The sequence below is a fragment of the Diabrotica virgifera genome, chromosome 2, assembly GCF_917563875.1.
Source record: "Diabrotica virgifera virgifera chromosome 2, PGI_DIABVI_V3a".
Classification (NCBI taxonomy): Eukaryota; Metazoa; Arthropoda; class Insecta; order Coleoptera; family Chrysomelidae; genus Diabrotica; species Diabrotica virgifera.
The window spans coordinates 130,495,032-130,521,140 of NC_065444.1; the positions used below are offsets into that span (position 1 = coordinate 130,495,032).

A 26,109-nucleotide genomic window follows, 5' to 3' on the forward strand; every position below is an offset into this window, starting at 1 on the left:
AATAAACTTAAAATTTCCAAAAATGTATCGCAAATTTCTTTAAATGAGATTTGCGTACGAACTTTTGTACTAAGGTAAGTTAGCTCAAATCGACCTATTTTAAGCTCAGGAATCTAAGGTTAAGCTATGGCCCATTCTTTACCAAACACCCTGTATACAGTGTGTCGCATTTAAGATGAAGACACCCTTATATTTCGGCTATCAAAATAAATACAGATTTGAAATCTACATGTGTTCGTTCAACTAGGAGATGGCCATTTGGGATTTTTATGGAAATCATTGATATGACTGCACTCAATGTCTATACATATTATATTTACTAAAAAGTTTTCCGATGGGAAAAGTAATGAGAGAAGTAGGCGAAGAATTTTTTTACAAAACTTGCAGAAGAACTTGCACTCCCAAACGTTATAAACCGGAAAGACTAAAATATCATGTAGTACATACAGAAAACCCATTTGCACCATACATCGAAAAGTAAAAAAATTTTATGCCCTGACAGTAAAAATAAAGAATAAGATCAAATTGTAATTACAGGTAAAAATAAAAAAAAGTACATCTTTTTAATAATAAAAACAAATTATTTCAGTTACTAGTGTTTTATTATATAACTTTTCAAACAATAATGTACAATTTAAATGAATTATTAAAGTATTTTAGTGGGGTACCATAGTTACCTCGCACGGCCTGCAGCGTGAGTTTTTATAGCACGGTTCCGAAAAGGTTAAGGGGATCGGAGCAAAATGCAAAATTTTGACGCATGTCAAAATTTTCAATGTATTTTAAATTTATTATTTTTTTTTAAATCCAGAGAAAACTAATAAGTATTTTTAAAAAATATAAACGCAGAATGAAAGACTATTTTATTACCGAGGGCCGAAAGTCTTTTAGAATAAATAAAAAGTTTCTTTTGAAAGAAATATTTGCAATTAATTATCTCACTAAATTTTCTCTTTTATTTTCACCCCTGTAACTTATTAAAATAAACATTATAGAAGTTTTCAGGAACTTTCGGCCCTCGGTAATAATGTAATCTTCCATTCTGCGTTTAAATTTTTAAAAAATATTTATTAGTTTTCTCAGGATTCAAAAAAAAATTAATACATTTAAAACACATTGAAAATTTTGACATGCGACAAAATTTTGCATTTTGCTCCGTTCCCCCAAAGAAATTTTTTCGATTCGTAATTTCTTACGTTAATTCAGAATGTCTGCTTGAGAAAACTGCTTCACCTAAGATAAGGTTTTTTCGAGTGTGCACCTTAAAATGACTTTTCAACGTGTGTGCTCGAGCAAATTCCTTATAACAAATTTCACACTTGTAAGATTTTTGTCCAGTATGTACTCTTGAATGACTTTTCAAATTGTGTGCTCGAACAAACTCCTTATAACAAATTTCGCACTTGTAAGGTTTTTGTCCAGTGTGAACTTTCATGTGATCATTTAAATGGCGTTTTTGAGTAAATTGCTTGGAACAAATTTCACATTTATAAGGCGTTTCTCCAGTGTGTGTCATCATATGTGTTTTCAATTGGCCTTTTTGAGAAAAGTGCTTAAAACAAATTTCACACTTATAAGGCTTTTCTCCAGTGTGCAACCTAAAATGTGTTTTCAAATTACGTGAATCGCTAAATTCTTTACAACAAATTTCACACTTGTATGGTTTTTCTCCAGTGTGCAATCTCATGTGACATTTCAAACTAGTTATTGTAGGAAACAGCTTAAGACAAATTTCGCACTTGTAAGGCGTTTCTCCAGTATGAGATCTCATATGTTGTTTCATATTACCTGGTTGTGAAAACTGCTTGATACAAATTTCACACTTGTATGGTTTTTCTCCAGTGTGCAATCTCATGTGATACTTCGAACTAGTTATTGTAGTAAATTCCTTATAACAAATTTCGCACTTGTAAGGTTTTCCTACAGTATGCGTTCTTATATGACCTTTCAGATGATGTGCTTCACTAAACTGCCTACAACAAATTTCACACTTGTAAGGTTTTTCTCCAGTGTGCGTTGCTATATGACGTTTCAAATGTTGTGCCATACTAAACTTCTTATAACAAATTTCGCACTTGTATGGTTTTTCCCCAGCATGAATTATCATGTGTGCATTTAAATACCTTTTTCTAGCAAACTGCTTAGCACAAATTTCACATTTTATTGTTTGTTCTTCAGCAGGTTGGCTCATATGTTCTTTCTTATCATTTGAATGTACATGTATCGTTTTCATAATTTCCAATGTGTTCTCGTCTTGTGGAAACCCTAAAATAAAATTTATACTATAAGCAATTTTTTATCATTAAACATCACATGGTCAATTTTTATTTCAACAACATCTAGGGCTCTTAGTTTATGCATACACAGAAAGTCAAATGGCAAATACAGTATGCAGTATTACATATTTATATATTTAGTATACATGATAGGTTTGTTCCAACACGACCGAGAACCGTCAGGAAACGGTAACGATCCTGCGCAGTAAAGAAAATCCGTTCCAACAAAAATATGATCGTCATCGGATCGTCCTTCCCACTGTTCCAACAAGAATTGTGATCTTTCAGTGACGGTTTCGTGATGATCATTTCAGTAATCGGGCAAATGCATAATGTGCTGGTTGGACTGACTTGAGCACTAGGATTTAATTCTTTAAATTTTTTGAGCCTTTGATCGACTAAAAGCACACAAGCTGTCACCAACAAAAATGACAAATATATGATTACCGTCATGGGACGATAACTGGGCGATACAATTACGAACATGCGCACAACAAACGGTACAAGCAGTTTCGTGACGGTTTTTGGGCCGTCCAAAAGTTCATGTTGGAACAAACCTGATATAGCCTTGCAAACATTATTCACGACGTTTCCGATAAAACAGATGTTAAAGACGCCCTCTGGTGCGAAAAAATCTTTAATCCTAGTCTGCAATTCCGGAATGTCAGACGGTGAATTTATCTGACCCCTTCAGCATTCCCCATATTATGTACGCATCAGGTGGAGTTAGGTCTGGTGAGTGGCGATCTCCCAAAATCATCGAGAAGTATTCGAAGATACTCCCGGGCCGTGTAGCAAGTTGACCCGTCCTGCTAAAACCGTTATTAATTTTAAGCTTGGGCCGTCTTCGCGACCTTTTCCGTATGACCGAAAATGGTACTCCACGATAAAAAAATTTTCTGCAAAACTGAGAACCATTCTGAAGCACCTAACATTAACACCACATTCACATATGTTATAACGACGTTAGGAAACCATTAAGTACCTTTCGGCATATGACCCTACTTTGAGGCTTATGTATTTCAGTATAGTTTATTTTGCCGCATACCGTAAAATGGTTTTAAAAAGATACATATAAAGTTAATAAAAATGTATACCATTTTTATTCAGTTGCAATGCGAAGGCAAAACAATCTTATTTTCACTTAGAATACGGAGCGCAGTCCAGCACTCTGAACCGACGATTTTCGACTCTTATTGGAGTCATCTTCGGAGAGGCGTAGGCCTGCTGCTCCATACTCGAAGTGACCAACCATGAAAGCTTATCCCCACATTGCAACTGACGTGTATGGATTAGGTGACTAGCGTCACAGTATAAAGAGGGACAGTAGAACCACTCTCCGAAAAATTGGAAGTAAACTCTGTAGTCGCGCATGGCGACCGCGCAATGTTCTTAGTCGCTTTTGCCCCACTCTCGCATTGCTAGTCGCATAGAAACGTACGGATTTTAACAGGGAAGACCCGGATCCACCACTAGTGAACTACCAATTGCGTACTGCCGGTATTACTTCTTGAGATCAAAGCGCCGACAGAGGAGTGGTTTTACTGTGGAACCTCTATATACTGTGCTAGCGTCATCTGGCATTTGAAAGGTAAAGTTTTCAATCCTAATAGCAACATTAATAATATTGAAAAATATTAAAAATATTACTAAAAGATTTTTGAATTGAAAACTTATTGGTCCATTTCCCTGGTCACACCTCCAAGGCTTCTACAATATGCAAGCCAGATGGATGCTGCAGTGAAGACAAAAGGGAAGGAATTCTACACTATGCAATTCACAACCCCCGTCTGCAGCTTGGTAAAGTTCCAACGGAAAATGGACCTAGTTACTCTATAGGAGTAATACTAATAAAAATAAAAATGTATACCATTTTTATTTAGTTGCAATGCGAAGGAACAACAATCTTATTTTTCACTTAGAATACGGAGCGCAGTCCAGCACTCTGAACCGACGATTTTCGACTCTTATTGGAGTCATCTTCGGAGAGGCGTAGGCCTGCTGCTCCATACTCGAAGTGACCAACCATGAAAGCTTATCCCCACATTGCAACTGACGTGTATGGATTAGGTGACTAGCGTCATCTGGCATTTGGAAGGTAAAGTTTTCAATCCTAATAGCAACATTAATAATATTGAAAAATATTACTAAAAGATTTTTAAATTGAAAACTTATTGGTCCATTTCACTGGTGACACCTCCAAGGCTTCTACAATATGCAAGCCAGATGGATGCTGCAGCGAATACAAATGGGAAGGAATTCTACACTATGCTATTCACAACCCCCGTCTGCAGCTTGGTAAAGTTCCAACGGAAAATGGACCTAGTTACTCTATAAGAGTAATACTAATAAAAATAAAAATGTATACCATTTTTATTCAGTTGCAATGCGAAGGCAAAACAATATTATTTTTCACTTAGAATACGGAGCGCAGTCCAGCACTTCGAACCGACGATTTTCGACTCTTATTGGAGTCATCTTCGGAGAGGCGTAGGCCTGCTGCTTCATACTCGAAGTGACCAACCATGAAAGCTTATCCCCACATTGTAACTGACGTGTATGGATTGTACGTGTATGGAAAACATTGAAAATTGTACACTTTCCTGTTGACACCTCCAAGGCTTCTACAATTTGCAAGCACATGGATGCTGCAGTGAAGACAAAGGGAAGGAATTCTATACTATGCAATTCACATCCCCCGTCTGCAGCTTGGTAAAGTTCCAACGGAAAATGCACCTGGTTACTCTACGGAGTAATACGACTATAAAATAAAAATGTATACCATTTTTATTCAGTTGCAATGCGAAGGCAAAACAATCTTACTTTTCAATTAGAATACGGAGCGCAGTCCAGTCCTCTGAATCGCGATTTTCGGCTCTTATTGGAGCCTCATCGGAGAGAACGTAGGCACTGTTCTTCATATCCTAAATGAGCAGCGCCGAGAGTTTCTCCCACCCATTGCAACCGAAGTGAAGGTATTAGGTGACTACCTAATTATGGTGACTACTATTATTAATTTTGCTATTAGGATTGAAAACTACTTCATCTTTCAATTGCCAGATGACGCTAGTCACCTAATACCTTCACTTCGGTTGCAATGGGTGGGAGAAACTCTCGGCGCTGGTCATTTAGGATATGGAGAACAGTGCCTACGTTCTCTCCGATGAGGCTCCAATAAGAGCCGAAAATCGCGATTCAGAGGACTGGACTGCGCTCCGTATTCTAATTGAAAAGTAAGATTGTTTTGCCTTCGCATTGCAACTGAATAAAAATGGTATACATTTTTATTTTGAAACAAGACTCTTTGTGATAAACTATTTTATGACATGGATCGCTCTGCCAAATATTGTTATATCTTGACCGAATGGTGAGTAATTCTTCCGATAAAAGAAAACGCATTATGATTGGTCATAACAGATTAACAGCGATATCCGATGTTTTGAGTGGCTCTTAGTCCACGTGGACTGATCAACAGTTCGATGAAAACTTAACTGGGTGACTGCTCATATTTTAAAACATGATAGAGCACTTTTGCTTACTTTTATTACAGATACATTATATTTTTACACAGTCTCAGGGAAATACGAGGCGATTATACCTGAATATATTTTTTATTTATTTATTTTCAACGGGCTTCTGCCTAATATGATTACAAGGTTATAATATAATATTTCAATATACTTATGTGTGTCAATAATTATTAAAATATAATAAAATAGTTATAATAATACAATAAAATATAAATATCACAAACAGATTTACATATCACAACAATGACTATCTATTCCACAACTACATACTCAAATAAACATACGCCTGATGCCAAAAATGAATTCAGCTTTGGGCGCAAAAAAATTTAGATCAGGGTAAATATTTGCCCATCTTAGTGCTCGAGATAAAAAGTTGTTATGAGCATAGTTGGTTCTGTGAATAGGAACATAGAAAGTTTGGTTTAATTGTGTTCTGCGGAGAGGTAGGTACATGGAGACCAACCTGCTCAAGTAGCTGGGGACACAAAATTGTTGAATTAACTATGCCATAAAGCATCTTTGCATCTTTAATTATTCGTCGGTTTCGCAATGAGAAAATGCCAAGTTGGGTTTCAATTTGATGATAATTTACTTGATTTAACTCAAAAGGTATACCCAGTTTATATGCTATATATTTCAAGAACTTGTGTTTGTTCAAATATACATATTTTTTTAGTAAAGTTCAACATCATCGGTTTGAGGCTAAAAAATATTTTTTTTTTCAAAGTACGTCAACTACTAGTACATTTACCTTACAGATACTCCAGAAAGAGACAATATTACTAATCATAACAGAAAATCTGTTATAGTAACAGAGAACCGTGCTTCAGTAAAAAGGAAGGTGGTGCAAGTCTTTGCCAGAAGCTGATGATGAAGTTCCTTACAAAAATTCATCAGATAATGAAGAAAATGGACATGAAGATGAGAATATATCTGTTACTCCAGTGAATAAGTGGTTAAGTCGATTTTTTGCCAAAATGGGTTATTAAGTGCACCAATGGGTGCAGAATGACTTCTCACATGTTGTGAATAAGTGGTTAAGTTGCCAGCGGACTCTAGCCAATGTTATATGTATGTGTATGTTTGACCATCTTTCAAACTGATGTACTACTTAGATTAAGTCGACTTAACTAGAAACATAATAAAATAATGTCTTAGGAAATAAATGGTTAAATTGACGTGCCCAGTTATGACCAATAATCGACTTCTGTGCTTAACAGGTTAAGTCGAATTGACCTCTTTTGGTCCACTGTGCATGAATGGTCAACTATAACATAGTTATTAGGTACAGTTACGATGACTGAATAGTTTACACCTTAATTTTTATATTGTAATACTGTAAAATTGCAGTGTCGTACGGATTTCATAAATGTCAAAATCAAAAAGTCAATGCTTGTCAAAAATTTCGCGAGTGTTAAAACATAAAATAACGATTGTTGTTCTGAAGCTATTTCCTTGTGGCATTTTTATAATCAACTATTTTTAATGGGAATAAGCCACAATTTTACAAAAAAAAAATGATTTTATTAACGTTTCGAAGCCCAAATCGGGTTTCGTTGTCAAAATACAAAAATTTTTTTGTATTTTGACATTGAAACCCGATTTGGGCTTCGAAACGTTAATAAAATATTTTTTTTTTTGGTAAAATTGTGGCTTATTCCCATTAATTAATTATTTATATGGGAAATAAGCCACAATTAAAATGAAAAAAATAATTTTATTAACGTTTCGACGCCTAAATCGGGTGCCGTTGTCAAAATACAAAATACTACTAATGGAAACAAAAATGTTGTTGCTTAGTAAAAAAAAATTCTTCTAATAATTTATTTAATTTGACTCATTTATATCGGCAATTCAGATACATATGATACATTTTAAAGTAGAAGACCTTAAAATGATATTGCCAATATTTATGAGTTGCGTTCCTGGGACGACTTTACTGAAAGATAGTTCATTCGATTACATGAAATCAACCCCAACTCAAGAATATCCGTCACAAAAAAATCATAGCATGTGATCTGTCTTTAAAAAGACAACCACATGCAACGGTGACATTAAAATTCTAGTGTTAGAGATCTCATAGTAAATCACGAGGGAAAACCAGGAAAACCTCGTGATACTATCCCGACATCGTAAGTATTTGGTCTTACATTTAAATTACTCTCAAAATTAATACCAAATTCTGACTTTACTATAATTTTGTTTAAATTATAAATAATATCAATAATATATGGATATATAAGTAATACTAAAATATAAAATATGTACTAACTCGACTATTGACTTACTAATTGTGGTATTTTCTTTCTATTGACTTCCTCTTTCAGTATGGGTATCCACATCCTACTGCATTCCACCGAGGAATTTGCGACACAATTGGTTTCGTTTAGCATAATTAGAGCCGCTTCTTTGATTTTTCTCTTTTTTAAAGAAGAGAAATAAAATAAAAAGAGAAAAATCAAAGAAGCGGCTCTAATTATGCTAAACGAAACCAATTGTGTCGCAAATTCCTCGGTGGAATGCAGTAGGATGTGGATACCCATACTGAAAGAGGAAGTCAATAGAAAGAAAATACCACAATTAGTAAGTCAATAGTCGAGTTGGTACATATTTTATATTTTAGTATTACTTATATATCCATATATTAAATATATCCTATTATATTATAGTAAAGTCAGAATTTGGTATTAATTTTGAGAGTAATTTAAATGTAAGACCAAATACTTACGATGTCGGGATAGTATCACGAGGTTTTTCCTGGTTTTCCCTCGTGATTTACTATGAGATCTCTAACACTAGAATTTTAATGTCACCGTTGCATGTGGTTGTCTTTTTAAAGACAGATCACATGCTATGATTTTTTTGTGACGGATATTCTTGAGTTGGGGTTGATTTCATGTAATCGAATGAACTATCTTTCAGTAAAGTCGTCCCAGGAACGCAACTCATAAATATTGGCAATATCATTTTAAAGTCTTCTACTTTAAAATGTATCATATGTATCTGAATTGCCGATATAAATGAGTCAAATTAAATAAATTATTAGAAGAATTTTTTTTACTAAGCAACAACATTTTTGTTTCCATTAGTAGTATTTTGTATTTTGACAACGGCACCCGATTTGGGCGTCGAAACGTTAATAAAATTATTTTTTTCATTTTAATTGTGGCTTATTTCCCATATAAATAATTAATCATAAAAATGCCACAAGGAAATAGCTTCAGAACAATATTCCCATTAAAAATAGTTGATTATAAAATAACGATATCAAACTCCTCCAAAATGATTATAATGAATTTGAATGATGCCCAAAAGCAAGAGCAATTGCCAAACTCGAAAAAGGTTGGTTTTTAAGACAAGTTGCTGCATATTTGGACGTGAGCCATATATGTGCATAATATGGAAAATCAAACAAAGATTGGATAATTTTGGATAGATATAAAATAAAATCGGTATTTTCAAACCAAACTTTCTTGTTTTCATTATTAAGATCATAATCCATTCTAGTCCTGTCGCCAGGGGGGGTACAACGGCCTCGTTAATTCAGATGGACTTACCCAAGTTTTTTTTATGTATTTTGACCCGTAGAACACGAATTTTTTGGGTAACAGTTGATCCGGATGTCGATAAGATTGTTATAGACCAAGAACTTGAGGAATCAAATAACAGCGATTTTTGGCAAAACAAAACAATATTTTGTATTTTTTGGGTCATTTTAAGCAAAAAATATTTCTACAAGTTTTTTAGTAGGATGCACAGTTTTCGAGATAAACGCGGTTGAACTTTCAAAAAATCGAAAAACTGCAATTTTTAAACCCGAATAACTTTTGATTAAAAAATAAAATAGCAATTCTGCTTAGCGCCTTTGAAAGTTCAAGTCAAATTATGTCGGTTTTGATTATTTGCATTGCTAAAAATTTATTGTGTTATTGTTAAACAAAGCTACAAACAACTAGTGCGTGAGTGATGTTTCTATGATTTCTCATTTAAAATCGAACGAGTAGGTAGAATAGGTACTAGTGCAATCAAGACTATTTCTACGTTACATGCGTTAAAACACATGTAAAAGCACGGGAAACCCTACGTGTTTATAGCTTTGTTAAACAATAAAAAAATAAATTTTTACCAATGGAAATAATCAAAACCGATATAATTTGACTTAAACTTTTAAATGCGGTAAGCAGACTTGCTATTTTATTTTTTAATCAAAAGTTATTCGGGTTCAAAAATTGCAATTTTTCGATTTTTTTAAAGTTCAACCGCGTTTATCTCGAAAACTGTGCATCCTACGAAAAAACTTGTAGAAATATTTTTTACTTAAAATGGCCCAAAAAATACAAAATAGTGTTTTGTTTTGCCAAAAATCGCTGTTACTTGATTCCTCAAGTTCTTGGTCTATAACAATCTTATCGACATCCGGATCAACTGTTACCCAAAAAATTCGTGTTCTACGGGTCAAAATACATAAAAAAAACTTGAGTAAGTCCATCTGAATTAACGAGGCCGTTGTACCCCCCCTGGCGACAGGACTATTCCATTCAAAAAAACTTCTTTCTATACTTTCCATTTTGTTAAACTTTGTAAAATATATTTTTATATTATTTTAATTTTTTAATTTTTAATAACCTATTCTAGATACACCACTGTTAAAGTCACTTTGACGTAAAAGGTGAGTTTAAACGAGGTAATAATTTAAAAAATCGGCTCCTAGATACGTAATCCTGTAAACTATCCAATGACCGTAACTGTACATCAAGACATTTTCTGACTACTTTTCGATATAAAGCAGATATCTTCAGATGAGCTACAGCTTAGTTTATACACACACAAGTCGTTACTTCTGATCCGAATTATTTACCTCATCCTGGATATTCAAGCTCTTCAGATAAAAGGAACCTCCAACCCTAAGCGGGCGAAAAACAAAACAAATCTGTGCCAAGGAGAAAACAATGGAAGCAATTCATGTAACACTGAAATTGTTGAGGTAAGAACTGATAATCATGAAAAAGATATTGAAAAAGGATATCCAGACGTCAGAGAGCAAAATGCAAGAATTGAGAAATTTAGGAAAATCATATATTATGTATTGTATAACCGAAAAAGGAAAAAATAATTTCTGAAAAAAACAATAGGTAGGTACTTCAACATCATGTAGAATAAAATGCAATGACAGGATAACCGAAATTGATAAAAAAGTTTGCTTCGAAAATTATTGGAATAGGAAGTAGAAAAGAGAGCCAATTAAAAAGAATCTTTGATAGAAATAAATGACAAAAAGACTAAAAATATTAATCCAAAAATGACAGGTCATGCAGTTGCTCATACCATTTATTGATAAACAAAAAGTAAAAGCAAAGAATACAGCACCCAACTGTTGGCTGCTGTATTCTTTGGTAAAAGTATGCAGAGATTGTTTCCAAAAAATATTGGGTGAAACAAAAGGTTTTGTCCAATTAGTAATAGAACAAAAGAACAATTCTGCAAGTGGTATAATACAAAAACACCAATGAGTATGGCCGCACCTTCAAGTAAATGGAGCTTAAAAGATTTGCAGAATGTCAAGTCCCATATTTTGTCATTCCCCATTTAACAGAGCCACTATTATTAAAATTGAACTAATAACAAATTTTTACCGTCCAATTTGACTATTTCAACAATGTGTGATTTGTATAAGGCAGGACGAGCATCTTACGTTTGACTAAAACTATTTACACTGAAATCTTTAGTGACTTAGTCTTAGGACACATGTCACAAATGTGACAATTTTAACATCCAAATTAAATTGTCCTCAGGAGAGACTAAAACCCAATTAATATCAGAAAGGGATGAACATCATTACATGGCTCAATTTGCTTATGAGCAGAAAAGTCGACACAAGGCAATTTGCCAAAGAAATTCAATCGAAACGAGTTTATGCATTTGACTTGCAACAGTACCTGCCTACCCCTTACTTTACAACTTCAGATTCTTTCTACAAGAGACAGCTGTGGGGTTTTAACCTCACGGTGCATGGCATGGTAACAGGTAAAGCAACTTGCTACTTGTGGGATGAAACCATATCTGACCAGGGAGCCAATGAAATCGTTTCATGCCTTTATCATTTTTTAACACACTTGTCTCTAAAAAAGCGGAAACAATATTTTATCCTGATACGCGTGGTGGTCTAATTAAAAATAATGCCATTGCATGTTTCTTCATTTTGTTAATCAAAAAGCAAACCTGAATTTTTGATCCACCCTAAATTTTTGGTTAGTTTAGTGGTCATATGCATGTATGCATATAGAGTGTGATACTGACCACTGCGTTATTGAAATGGTCAAGAAAAAAACAGTTAATCAGACTTGCTAAACAGAAAAATTCCTTTGAAATTTTTATGATGTTGAAGGAGAATTTCTTCGATATCAATTCACTTGTGTAGAAACATGGTCCTTATTAGGTATATTATTAAAAAAAATGATAATGATGGCGAATTGTTTCTATGGAAACCTAACCAATGGCTTCAATATGCTCAAAGTGGCGGTCAAATTTCATTTACATGCTCATTAATACAAAAAGTTCTTTTCAAAACAATAAATTACCTTTAGCAAGGAACACTGCTGATAGCAACCGAAAAGAAAAAAGACAACTTATTATCTATATTGCCTTTAATATATTCTTCATTCCATGCATGTTGTCAAAACCTAAAAACGAAAAACGAAGTCGCCAATGATCCTGACCTGAAGGAATTGTATCCTGACCAAGACAAACAAATTAATTCAGAATTAATGTTTTTAAACTATAAAAAACAAATGTTAAATTTTTTTTGTTAAATTTTATATAAATATTCTTTTTTTATGTTTAAAGCATTACCTAAATCAAAACATAAAACACATAGATTGGCTTATTTTCATTAACATATTGAGGTGAATAATTGGGTAAGTCCCAATACTCAGTATACGGGTAGGCGACACATATAGTGTATAATATAATATTATGTACATACCTATATAGGTACAGGGTGTTTGGTAAAGAATGGGCCATAGCTTAACCTTACATTCCTGAGTTTAAAATTGGTCGATTTAAGCTAACTTACCGTAGTACCAAAGTTGGTAATAACCGAAATACAGGGTGTCAAAGTTAAACTTTTATTTTATTTATTCTTGAATATTTCCTGACAGGCATGGGATAACAACACGAAATTTGGTAAGCGGGGGTTTTTTGGGATGAGAAATCTAAATTCGCCACCAAAAATGATGTATTACCCAGAGGGCGCTAAATACGTCTTTCAGCGCTCATTTAATACGTTCAATTTTTTTTATCTCCCACTCCACGTACTTTTTGAATCAACATTTTTATTCTCTTAATATTTTTACTTAAAAAAGGTATACTACATTCATCTCGCTAAGCTCAACTGTTTTCGAGATAAACGCATTTTAAGTCTGCGATACAACATAATTTTTGCATATCATTGTAGTTAGACCCGAAAAATAAACTTGAAACCATAATAATTGTGCCAGTTCTGATATTTATGTCATTGATCGCAAATTCCATTTGAAGAAATTTGAGATACATTTTTGTAAATTTTTATGATTTTAAGTTATTTTTCGGGTGTAACTACAATGATATTATGCAAAAAATTATGTTGCCTCGCAGATTTAAAATGAGTTTATCTCGAAAACAGTTGAGTTTAGCGAGATGAATGTACTATACCTTTTTTCAGTAAAAATATTAAGAGAATAAAATTTTTGATTTAAAAAGTATGTAGAGTGGGTAATAAAAAAATTGAACCTATTAAATGAGCGCTGAAAGGCGTATGTGGCGCCCTCTGGATAATACATCATTTTTGGTGGCGAATTTAGATTTCTCGTCCCAAAAAATCCCCGCTTACCAAATTTCGTGTTGTTGTCAAATGCCTGTCAGGAAATATTCAAAAATAAATAAAATAAAAGTTAAACTTTGACACCCTGTATTTCGGTTATTATCAACTTTCGTACTAAGGTAAGTTAGCTTAAATCGACATATTTTAACCTCAGGAATCTAGGGTTAAGCTATGGCCCATTCTTTACCAAACACCCTGTATACAGTGTGTCGCATTTAAGATGAAGACACTCTTATATTTCGGCTATCAAAATAAATACAGATTTGAAATTTTGCAGTCATTCATTTTGATGGTTTACATTTTTTAAGATAGTCAACTGAAATTTAAATTTTAAACGCGGCCTACTGGGAATTCACAAACAGGACAAATTTTCAATATTTTGTTTCGCGTTAGAGATATCGCAAAAAGTTATTGGGAAAATTGTTAGAAATATTATTCTAATCCCACATACCAAATTTCATGACAAAATTCGAACTTTTCGTATTATTAAGAATTGGTAGAGGCGAGGAATTGGGAGAATCGAGGAATAGCGAGGAAGCGAGGAATTGGGAGAAGAAGAATATCATGGTTAAAGAACCTGAGGAAATGGTTCTCCACAACAACAACTAATCTATTTAAAGCATCAGTTAATAAAATAATTATAGCCAGAATGATCGCCAATATTCTAAACGAATAGGCACTAAAAGAAGAAGAATTGGTAGTCAGGATCCTAAAACATACAATTGGCAGTCCCGAGATGCAGCTCGGCACAACCAATGTCAAAGGCGCAAAAAAATCTAGCCTACCTATAGCCCGAAAATATTGGAAATGCTTGCCACCACGGCAGGCAGGCGACAATATTAACAGCTCTGTGCTTAGCATAAATCGTGAGACAAATGCGAATTCTGTTCTGCTACTTTTAAAAGCGCCTGCCAGAGGGTAGAGCCGTCGTAGTAGCACTACGCTACGGGGAGCGTACAATAATTATTACAACTTCGGAGATGAATTAAAAAGTTATTGATTGATTTTTAGATACTTAGGTATTGTATCAAAATTTATAAATTACAGTTTTGAAATAAGTAATTTGTATTAATAAATAATTTATTATTGTACATTTGCAGAGGTTAGGCGGTGCCTACCTTGCCTACCCTGACGGGCTGCCCCTGCGGTGAATACAGGGTTAAGTCTCATATCTCATTATCCTAATCACTTAATAGTCACAGAATGAGACCAATAATATGTCTGTATTTTATCTTAATTTTTTGTAAAGTTTTAGCATTCTATCATATAAAATCGATTTGTTACATGTTGGAGTAACCACTTATTCACTGGAGTAACAGATATATGCCATCAAACAAAGGTGATCATAATATATGTAAAGTGTTTGGAAAAACAAAATAATTTAGACATTATGTAGTAAGAATTGGCATATCAGATTGTGGTTATTAGGTCTCTTTTTAAAGAAGCATATGGCTTCTACCAGATTTAGCACCTTTTAGGAATCTCTGACATTTGTATTTTCTTCAGAAATAGTTCTTAAACTTCCAAAACGTCTTCTTCAGTGGCGACGAGTGACTTTTTCTAAAGTGTTACCAAAACCAGATATTAAATATATACCAGATATATTATATAATATTATCTATATGTATAACGTATTTTATAAATATTTTTATGTATAGTGTTCCCATACATCAAAGTTTGTTCGACTAGACACCGTGAATTTTCAGCTTGCTATTAATCAACTTTTTTTGGTACGCGCTATCCAGGTCTATTATAAAAATAGATGAAATAAAATTAAAAAATTAAAAATTTAAGAAATTATATAAAGTATCTACAAACTAAAAACATATTTGTTGTTTTTAGGTAAAATATGTATTATATCACCTTTATACTTTATTAAAAAATCCAAATTGTATAATTAGTATACTAATCAGTACATTCATTTGTCATTTTTAGCCTAAAATATTAAATAATTTTTATTTTATTGATTATACACTACAATGTACTGTATAATCAATATTATTATATGTCATATTATAATAATGTTGTTGTTAATTAATATATTTCGACAAGTAATTAAAATCGATTAATATGATTTATATAGGATAAAAAGGTATATATATATTATCTGTATAATAAGCAAGTACAGTTACAAGTTATAAACTAATAATTAATAATGCATATTATGCAATAATCGAATCCAAAGGGCCGGTATGGTTAACTAACCGGAGTTTAATCGAGAAAATACCGGCCCTAAGAATAACAGACTTCATAAATGGAATTATAATTATTACCTATAATTATAATAATAATTAAAATTGCATTTATTAAGTCTGATATTCTTACGGTCGGTATTTTCTGTCCCGATAGACACCGGCCCTACCTAGCGTCACCAAATTAAAATTTGGTAACACCAATACGCGGTTTCAGAGCCATCGTCCCCACAAAATTTTCAGAGACGATCCCGTCAAAGATCCTACTATCGTCGCCACTCACAGAAGTGGTAAATGGCGCGGCGCACTGTACGGGCACAGTATAATAAATATGGAACCTCTTTATACTGTGGTAAGGGCGTATTATAATAACGTGCAACTGATTTTACATAAACTCGCTGATATTTTCGTGCGTCTAGTTGGCTATTTTACTGAATTAGGTAGATACTATTAACAAATATTTCTATTTTTAAAAAATATAAATGGAATTATTTCATAGTCATAAAATATTTATTTACAAATTTTAACTGTTACCAATGGTAACGATGGTTACATGGACGCTTCGCCAGTGGTCTTCTTGATATGTGAATAAGTACAGTTTATTTTAAAACATTTTCAAATTTTGTATTCTTCAATCTATTATTTTTTAATTAGTCTAGGTCATTAACCGTTTAATTTATATTTTCCCATATTAAATAAGATGTATTATTGCCTTTTTAAATTAATTTATGTGTCCAAACCCTCCCCATGTATGGGATGGATCTGGATAAATGAAATCTTGGCAAATTTATTCCCACACTGTCAGAACTATTGAGCTTATCTTTTCAGATTTTATTTTATATTTAAACGAGATGGTATCTAAATAACACTTTCAATTCAAAAAATAAATTATTTACCTTAAAATTCATCTGAAAAAAAATATTAAGCAAAACCTGTCTAAGCCCTCTCCCTCCCAATATGGTATACTCACCCTTTTCATTTGTTTTTCTTTGTTCCAATGGCAGAAATTTATGTTCATCTTGTGTTATTTCAATCTTTACCGGAATTTTCTGTAAGTCTACATAATCACCTGTATCATGTGTATTTTCCCTTTTGGGTTCTTCCTTAATTTCAATTTTAAAGCTATCTGGAAGAGCATTATTCACCTCAGTCAGTATCTATTTCTATTTTGTACGTTTCCTCATCAACTTCTTTTTTCACTTCCATTTGAATAAACTTTTGCTTTGTAGGTATTGATTTCTAATGCAGTAATACCTAAAAGTCGAAAAGTCCCAAAAAGCCACCTTATTTATAAATTCCGAGTTTGTTGATTTACTATAATACATATTATTATTAAATACATTGTTTTACCCACGATACACAGAGAACCGGTATGCCGATTGTCGTCGTTAAATTTGGTTCGGCCGCGCAGCACGTCACGTGGGAACCTAACAAATATTTTCTTATTGTTTGGATGCATTATTTTGAGACACGGTTAAACACAGTATAGGTAATAGGTATTTAGTCCATTCCGAAGTTGTAGTTTGTTTTGACATTTCCGTTTTATTTAACCTAACCTATGTTTTGTGTTTTATTGTGTTGTATTGTTGTATACAAGGAGTTGTATATTGAAATTGAATTGATTCTTGTTTCATTGAATATAGAGGAGTTGTTCTGTTGCAAGTTGTTCTAGTTTTGTTGTTTTAAAATCTGCGAAAAACTATTTATAGATAATGGTGAACTTAAACAAGAAATGGACATGCAGTTTGCTGATTACTTAATTGTGTACTCACAACACATAGGTACAGGCATTATGCAAATACATACCATTTAGAGGATACTTCATTCAAATTGGAGGACTCTGCGATATTGGGCTTCCTTAATAGTTTACCAGACGTAGACACTGTCTTTTTCTTGGTAGAAAATGACACCTGTTTCACCCTTTCTGAATTTTCTCAAGTCTCATATTTGGATCAACGTGAAATTTGTTGGCTTTCACAGCTTTAATTTGATTAACGGCTGTCATTAAAATATCTTCACTGTTGCATTTTTGACCTAATGCAATTACTTACAGTGCTGAGCAGATAGTATCTCATGTAATTTCTATCTATCCCTCGGTTTTTGATGTGTGCGTAGGTGCTGAAGACTCCAGTTCTTCCCAAATATCACTGCTTGGAACTTAATTATTTAGTGTGACTCATGTAATACAAAGGTAGTGAATGTGCTGGCAAATATTTGATTGAATTAAAGATTTGATTGAATTTAATTTAATAAAATAATCAAGGCAAGTACATGAGTAGGAATGGTAGCATATTTTACATAGTATGTAGCTGACAAGATAACATACATTAAACAGTTTCTCTGTAACAGTACATATTTTTGAGTTTGTTTTATTTTTAATTATCCATTTTTTAAATTCATCATTTCCTTCCACACTTTCAATATCAAATTTATAATTTGTGGCTACAATTAATGGCAGTCAATCAATCAGTCCTTTTTCCTGAAAGCCACAAAAATGTTGACAAAATTAAATCAAAACATATTTACAAACCTTTTGTTATCTGAATTAGTCTTTCCACTTGTTTATCTCGAGTGTAGTGTGTCAAATTATGCATGCTTTTATCTAGTTGTTTCACCTTTTTATAATACTGTGCATACTCTCCAAGTACATATTTGTATTTGTTAGTAATTCCTTTCTATAACAGTAGAACCCCGACTTAGTATTCATACTATAATTTTTACTCAGGTACTCATAAAATTTAACAGTACCAGAATCATTCTCCAGTTGGAAAATTCAACAAATCTTTTTAAAAGTTGTTAACTTCTAAAGTACTTTGTATAAATTTCAAGCACTTGTATACATACTTCCATTCTTTTTTCAACTACAGAAATTTTTGTTAGATTAGTTTTCCAGGCACAATCAATGTGCCAGGAACAAAATAATCGATTAGACACAGCTGTCACATTATCACTGCTGTCCATCCGTTATAAAAAGTTTCCATTATATCTCTCATAAACATATCTGTAGTGATATTATTAGGTAGAAATTGTAGTATTCATTCTATTTGAAATCATGTATGTCACAGCAACGCCTTCACCAATATTAGTTCCATAGGTACCATCAATACAAACAATTTTTTTTGCAAATGTCATGACAGCATAACGTTGTACATATATCATTCATAATGATAATGCAGAAATCTGAGCAATCTAAATTATGCTGACTATCCTCAGAGCCTTGAGGTCTGTAGTATAATACACTGGCTACACACTACGTTTTGCCTGAGACCATGTCTGCAGAGACTCATTTGCGCAGGTAAGAGCAGCAAGACGGTATCACATGTAAGCCTCCAAGCGCCGCCTGTACTCTCGTCAACATGCTGAAGATTTTACCTGTGCAGTTTTACTTGAAGTGTGGTCAGAAGTTCAGTCCGGCAAAAGTTTTCAAGGTGGACAGTCGAAATGAGTGATATTAGAAGCATTGCAAACCTATTCTTAATTGAAGAGTTGTACAAATTTTTGAGCTGGCATGCATTATGGAAGGTGAAAAGTAGAGAATGAAGCATACACTTTAATGATTGAAAAATTAAAAGAGGCAATATTTTATTTTTATATTTTTAGTTCATTCTAAAATAGAGAATTCTTTTAAATCATATAAATTTCTTTTACCATTTTAGTATTTAATTTTCCAATATTGGGGTACTACTGCCAAAAAAAATTTATATACTTATAATAATAGAATATAATAATTAATCAACTTATGTATTTCTGCTAAGTTCTGACACTGTTTTCTTGTGGCATATTTAATGTAGTATTATGTTCATATGGGATTGAGCCACTGTTGTAGGTGTAAAGAAAATTGCATTTCTTAATTTACTACTGATTGGTGTTTCAATTTCCACTCCGGAAGTCTTTCTACTCTCTACAAAAATTTAAGCAGAATTTTGGGCATGGATGCCAAATTTTTGTCGAAATAAAAGATGCTAATCGAATTTCTAACTGTCTAAGAAATTTCCTGCTATTTCTATTGTTGACACTTGACACACATATTTGTTGCATATTTGCGTTTGTGGAATAATCATATCTACCTGAAAAGGTATTTTGTAAATTTCTATCAATTAAAAACCATGATTAATTTAAAAAAATTTCTTTATTAAACTATATCTACGTTCACAATATTTAGAACTTGAATTAAATTCTATAATTAAACTATATTATGAATTACACCATGGCTATTTTGTCATGGTACACTACCTTCATTATTGAAATACCATAAAAAAAGTTTATCCTTAGTTTGCTTGGCGTCTCTGGAAATACTTATATAATGTTATCTCTGCATATCAATGAGATTAGAATCTTCTGTTCTTAAACCATTCCTATTGTCAACGTCTAAGCTTCCAATGGGAGTATAGGTTGAAGCATATTTAATTCTCAAAAAGTTATGGAGTACACAATATGTCATGACAATGATATATACAGTTTTTAGATTTAAATTAATAGTGGTATGGAAAATTCAAAATCTGTTAGCTAAAATACCAAAGGCATTTTCTACAACTCGCCTTGTCCTTGACAGGCGGTAATTGAATATTTTGCGTTCATTTGTTAATTCTCTTTGATTAAACGGTTTTAAGAAATGTGGAGCTAAGGCAAAAGCTTCAACACCAATAAACACGTCACTAAGCATTTTATCTGAACCACTGAGGCGATCAAAGACTGGAATTTGTAATGTATTTTCTTTTAATTTGTTGTAAAATATTGTTTGCTCTATAACACCTCCATCACAAATTCTCCCATTCACGCCAAATTCGTATATTATGAACTCATAATTAGCATTTACAACTGCCATCAAAACCATACTATGAAATCCTTTATAGTTATAAAAATAGGAACCTTGCCCATTTGGTAGAATACTCTGCACATATTTGCCGTCAACGGCACCGAAGCAATGGGGAAAGTTCAATCTTGCTTCAAATTCCTTTGCTATATGTTTCCATTATTCTTGTGGCTTTGGAATCTAACAAAAATATTTTTTTAGGATTTCTCTGACACAGTTTCCAGTACAGAACTGCCACAGGAATCTCCAGTGGAGTTGCAACCGCTCTCACGGACGTCCACAAATCAAGTTACAAAACTGTTACATGACTCTATTGGAGTTGCAACCGCAATTGGATAAAAGTGAAATTCGAATAATGCCAGAAAGACTATAACCGTCCAAAGTGATAGTGTGAAATTAAAATCAAATGATTACGTATAAATCATATTTATAATAATTATAAATAGTAGCTGTATTTTTTAAATAAACAGATTTGATAAGTTATATTATTTTTCTACAGTTGGTATGTTTTAATAAATATATTTTAAGACTACTGACAGTATTGTTGGTACTTTGGATCTTTTATTTATAGTAGAGGATCCAATATAATGTCGATCTGCACCGATCTGTTTAATAATGGATTAAAATTATTGGATATGTAATTTAGTATGGTAACAATTATAAAAAACAAGGGGTGCCCGATATAATTTTGTTCTGACTATAATTAACATGCATACATAATCGAAAACCTCTTATACCCGAAGGTGTCGAGGTGTACAAGCTCTCTTAAATTTTTTTCTACAAATGTACACCACTCTTTTCTGTCTCTAGCTAGTTCCTTCGGCTCACTCTATGTCTTCCCTCTTTCTTTGAGAATCTTGCTTATCCTATTGTTCCATGTTTTTCTTGGTCGTCCTGTACAGTGTATGCCAGTAGTACAGTCTCATTTACGCATTCAGTATTATTTTCTGTCATCCATGGTTGAAATTTAGCGTATTCCTTGTCATAGATACGTTTATTTGGTAATAGATTCTCAGTCGCTTTATTGGCTTTTTTTCAGAAATATCGAATTTCTCTTGCATTCTGACTTTTTTGACAATTTCACATAGAAAAACTTTGTTTATGTTAATACCAAATTGCTAACCAACATCACTTTTCTACCAACAGTACTAAATACCTGCTGCGATACAGTATTTCTTCTAATTTATTATATTATAAAATTAAAACTTTAACTGACGCAATGAACCGCTATGACATAAAATTTTATATTCACCACATGCATAATTATGTAATTTATAAGCTTGTCGCCCTTAGGGTATAAACATCTATTTAATGCCCTTGATACATAAATAACTGTTTAATATATAAAAAAAGTAATTTTTTAATTATTCATTAATTATAGTCAAAACAAAATTATATCGGGCACCCTTTTTTTTATAATTTGTAAACATACTAAATTACATCAAATAATTTTAATCCATTAAACAGATCGGTGCAGATGGACCTTACATCATATCTCATTAGACTATTAAAAGGCTATTAGATTAAATTAGAGGAATTAGGGATGGTGCCAAAAGAATGTGCAGATAAAATTCGATTACGAAAACGTCAAGAATTACAGAAAATTGGATGCATATGCAGTAGTCATATAATATTAAAAGTAAATAATGTCACAAATGAGGTTTCTATGACATTTCAAAACACATTATTATGGCGTGTTTTGGGCATGATATAGTGTTGAAACATATAGACCATTAGCACTAAAAACATAGGAATAAATCGACTTTTAAATACAGCACCTAGAGACTTTAAACTTTTCGTGTCTAGAGACTTAAACATGTCTATGGTCACGTCACCTTCTGGATGCACTACCTGGTGCCCAAGATCACTGCTAAGACATGTTGTCTTCTGGAGTGTGGAGGATTTTTGAGCACCGGGGGTCATTTCCACCCATTTTTCTATAGTATACCTTTTTTCTGACACCATCCTAAACACAATACAAAAAGTTGCAAATCTCTAGGTGCTGTATTTAAAAATCGATTTATTTTGTGCTAAATGCCCTGCTCTAATATTCGCATTTGGAATTACTGCTAATAATATAATAAATCCCTTTTAATGCACCAATTTAAATAAGACTCCTATTATCATTATAACAAACATCACAAATTTTAAAACAACAAAGCTAGAACAACCTTGGACAGTTTAAAAGTCTCTCTATATTCAGTAAATAAATAAAACAAAAAATCAATTCACAAGTAAGTGTAAAGGCAAAAAAGGCATAATATGCCTGTATATAATATATTATATTATTTTATGATACACATATAGGTTATGTCAGAAGGGAAATGTCAAAACAAAACTACAACTTCGGAATGGACTAAATACCTATTACCTATACTGTGTTTAGCCGCGTCTTTATTTTGTATGTGGTGGCGTTGAAAGTGAATAGATTCAGGCGGTTTTAAAATATTAAGCTGTTAACGATTGAAGTAATTCTATATTATTTTAGTTACAAATTGTTGTTTATTGCCATAAGTGTGTATTTTTAAAACTATTATAATATAACTATTAGTTTTATAGTAATTTATTAAAACTGAGACTATAATGCCATTTGAGGTGATATTATGCATGTACAGAACACGAACATAATATATTAGAATGAGGGATATTAACAGAAAAATAAGTTTTAAAAACTACCAGAGAGCATTTGACAAAAAGGTATCTAAATTTTCTAATTTTAAAAAATGATTTTAATTATAGATACTAATTCTAATATTATTAATAACACTTTTCCCGCAAATTTGTTTTTACTACAAAAGCGATAGATATTACGTAGGTCAAAATTTTTGACGTAAGAGAACTGTCAAAACATTAGAATGTGCAATAAGAAAAGTCACATTCTAATGTTTTGACAGTTCTCTTACGTCAAAAATTTTGACCTACGTAATATCGCTTTTGTAGTAAAAATACTATATTATACATAATATTATACAAAATATGCATTAATATACATAATTGATTTAAAGTTAAACCAGGTTAGGAATCTAAAAATTTAAAGTGCGAACATTTTATACATACATATACAGAGTGGGCCAAAGAAAACAGTCCACCTCGATATTTGGCAGTATTTATTAGATTTTAAGGAAATGAAGAAACAGGTCGATTTTTGATCTAAGGGGGACACATTTTTAAGGTACATACTTCTGTCATTTGTCAACCCCCTCCCTTCCATTTCACCTACCCCTTATTTTTAAATAGGGAATACGGATCGTGTGCTACCTCATTTGAAAGGTTATTCAATTCTCTATTCACTAATATTAACACTGACATAATTATTTATACAGGCAGTCCAAGAAAAATTATTTTGAATTAAATTAATTGACACAAAAAGAATTATGTATGCAATTTATTTCAATCAAAATACATTCTAATACTGACAGAAAACAGAGAAAAATGTTTATTTAACAAATAAATATTGTTTTTCGCTTAAATTCAATATTCAACCTACCAAGAGGCAGATGGGTGGCAGCTTGAATATTATATATTGAAATTAAGCGAAGAGCAATGTTTATTTATCAAAAATATTTTTTCTGTTTGTGACAGCAGTAGAATGTATTTTGAATTAAATAAATTACATACATTCTTCTGTTTGTGTCAATTAATTTAATTAAAATATTTTTTCTTGAACACCCTGTATAAATAATTATGTTAATGTTTATATTACTGAATAGAGAATCGAGTAACCTTTTAAATAAGCTAGCACACGACCCCTATTCCCTATTTAAAAATAAAGGGTGGGGGAAGTGGAAGCGAGGAGGTTGACAAATGACAAATGTATGTACCGTAAAAATGTGCCACTTAGATCAAGAATCAACCTGTTTCGTCATTTCCTTAAAATCTAATAAATACTGCCAAATATCGAGGTGGACTGTTTTCTTTGACCCACTCTGTATAATATGTATTTGTCTAATAAAATGTTCACACTTGAAATTTTTAGATTCCTAACCTGGTTTAACTTAAATCAACCTTTTTCTATTTTGTAAATAAAATTTGAAAGTCATCAAGTAATTGTTTCTAAGTACTTCATCTAAAACTTAAAATTTCTTAATTGATTTGTAGTTAAGTTTTTATTTTTAGTCAAATATTTTTCAACAATTTAGAATAACAGTAAGTAGACACAATTTTATGTGAAACATTTTTACAGACCCAGAAGTAAAGTGAATGTTAATATTATTTCTGTTTTATTTTTTTAATATACTATGTTAAATGTATATTGGACAACAGATACCTAAAATCTTTATTTTTCAATGGAAATGCATGTTTAAATTAAATACATATTGGAAAATGACAGTAAAAAAATATAAAATACAATTTCTTATTTAAAAAGCGATGTTAGGTACATAATTTTAAAATTCGAACAAAATTACCGCTTCATTTAGCATTGCCGGATGAAAATTAAGGTTCCCATATGACGTCACGCGCTCGCCTTCCATGCGTGCGAACATACCGGTTCTCTGTGTACCGTGGTTTTACCTACACATACACATTACACTGGCGCGACCTGAAATACTGACGACTCTACCACTCTACCTAATGGCAGTTATGGCCTTATCGATAATATTCTACGAGAAGTGCAGGGTAAATTAAAGATGGAATTACAAAAAAAAATTATGTACATATGTCTTTTAATTGAAAATGCTCAAAAAATTACGGGATTTGGGGTATTGGATTGGGGTGATTTGGGTCTGGGTGGCCTGGGCCTGGCCCCTGGCCTACCCTACCCTACGCCTACGCCTACCTTTCTCATCTCAATAGTGATGTTGAAAAAGTAACTATTCGTTACAAAGTACTCGTTACTTACAAATACCGAAAGTAACGATTACTATATAGAGAGGCTAATCGTTACTTTGATTACTCTGATTACTTCGTTACTTCGTACTTACCAATCGTATCAGAGCGAGTAACGACTATTGTATCTTCTTTGATTATTATGATTAGGTACTTCGTTACAAAATACAAAAGTACCTAACAAAAGTAATCATAGTAATCAAATCATTTTTGTCCCTTAATCAGAATAGCTATACAAAATACCTACCTACTCAGGGCCGCGTTTAGGTCAATTGACGCCCTAGGCAATTCTCTAGTAGCCGCCCTTCAAGCATGTACCAAAATAAGAATACATAAAAATTGTCATTCCAGTTCGATCACATCAGATTTCTTTCTTGATTTTTCTTTGCAAAAATCATCTATAATGTCATAATCTATCGCCTTTGTTACGTCACTTTTTATGGAAAAAATCGACAAATTGTTAAGACATCCTTGCGTCATACTTGATCGGAAATTATTTTCATGACTATTTTCAATTCTTGACATTTTCGAAAATGACCTTTCAGCGGACACGTTGGTTGGCAACTGGGAGGCACAAATAAATGCTCAAAGCAATATCAAAATTAGGGAATAT

The 26,109-nt window shown here is 32.5% G+C and overlaps 1 protein-coding gene and 1 long non-coding RNA gene across 3 annotated transcripts; one reads left to right on the forward strand and one right to left on the reverse strand.

The window, feature by feature from the left end:
* Window positions 1-580: 580 nt before the first annotated feature.
* LOC126880198 (zinc finger protein 239-like) lies at window positions 581-25,397 on the reverse strand. 2 transcript variants are annotated; one of them, XM_050643986.1, is made up of 3 exons: window positions 25,239-25,397; window positions 16,827-17,110; window positions 581-2,265 (listed from the first exon to the last, which is right to left on the reverse strand). In XM_050643986.1, the coding sequence occupies exon 3, from the start codon at window positions 2,231-2,233 to the stop codon at window positions 1,193-1,195; it is 1,041 nt and encodes a 346-aa protein (XP_050499943.1). In that variant the 5' UTR covers window positions 2,234-2,265; window positions 16,827-17,110; window positions 25,239-25,397; the 3' UTR covers window positions 581-1,192. The 2 variants fall into 2 exon arrangements, with proteins under 2 accessions (XP_050499943.1, XP_050499942.1); XM_050643985.1 differs by lacking the exon at window positions 25,239-25,397 and having other exon boundaries at window positions 16,827-17,252.
* On the forward strand, window positions 17,359-21,152 carry LOC126880201 (uncharacterized). Its single transcript, XR_007696477.1, has 2 exons — window positions 17,359-17,637; window positions 20,871-21,152. It is a non-coding gene; the product is annotated as an uncharacterized LOC126880201 (long non-coding RNA).
* Window positions 25,398-26,109: the final 712 nt, after the last annotated feature.

What these genes read in the sequence shown, in the direction of transcription:
- LOC126880198 (XM_050643986.1), bottom strand. Translation starts at nt 2,233, where the DNA reads ATGAAAACGATACATGTACATTCAAATGATAAGAAAGAACATATGAGC.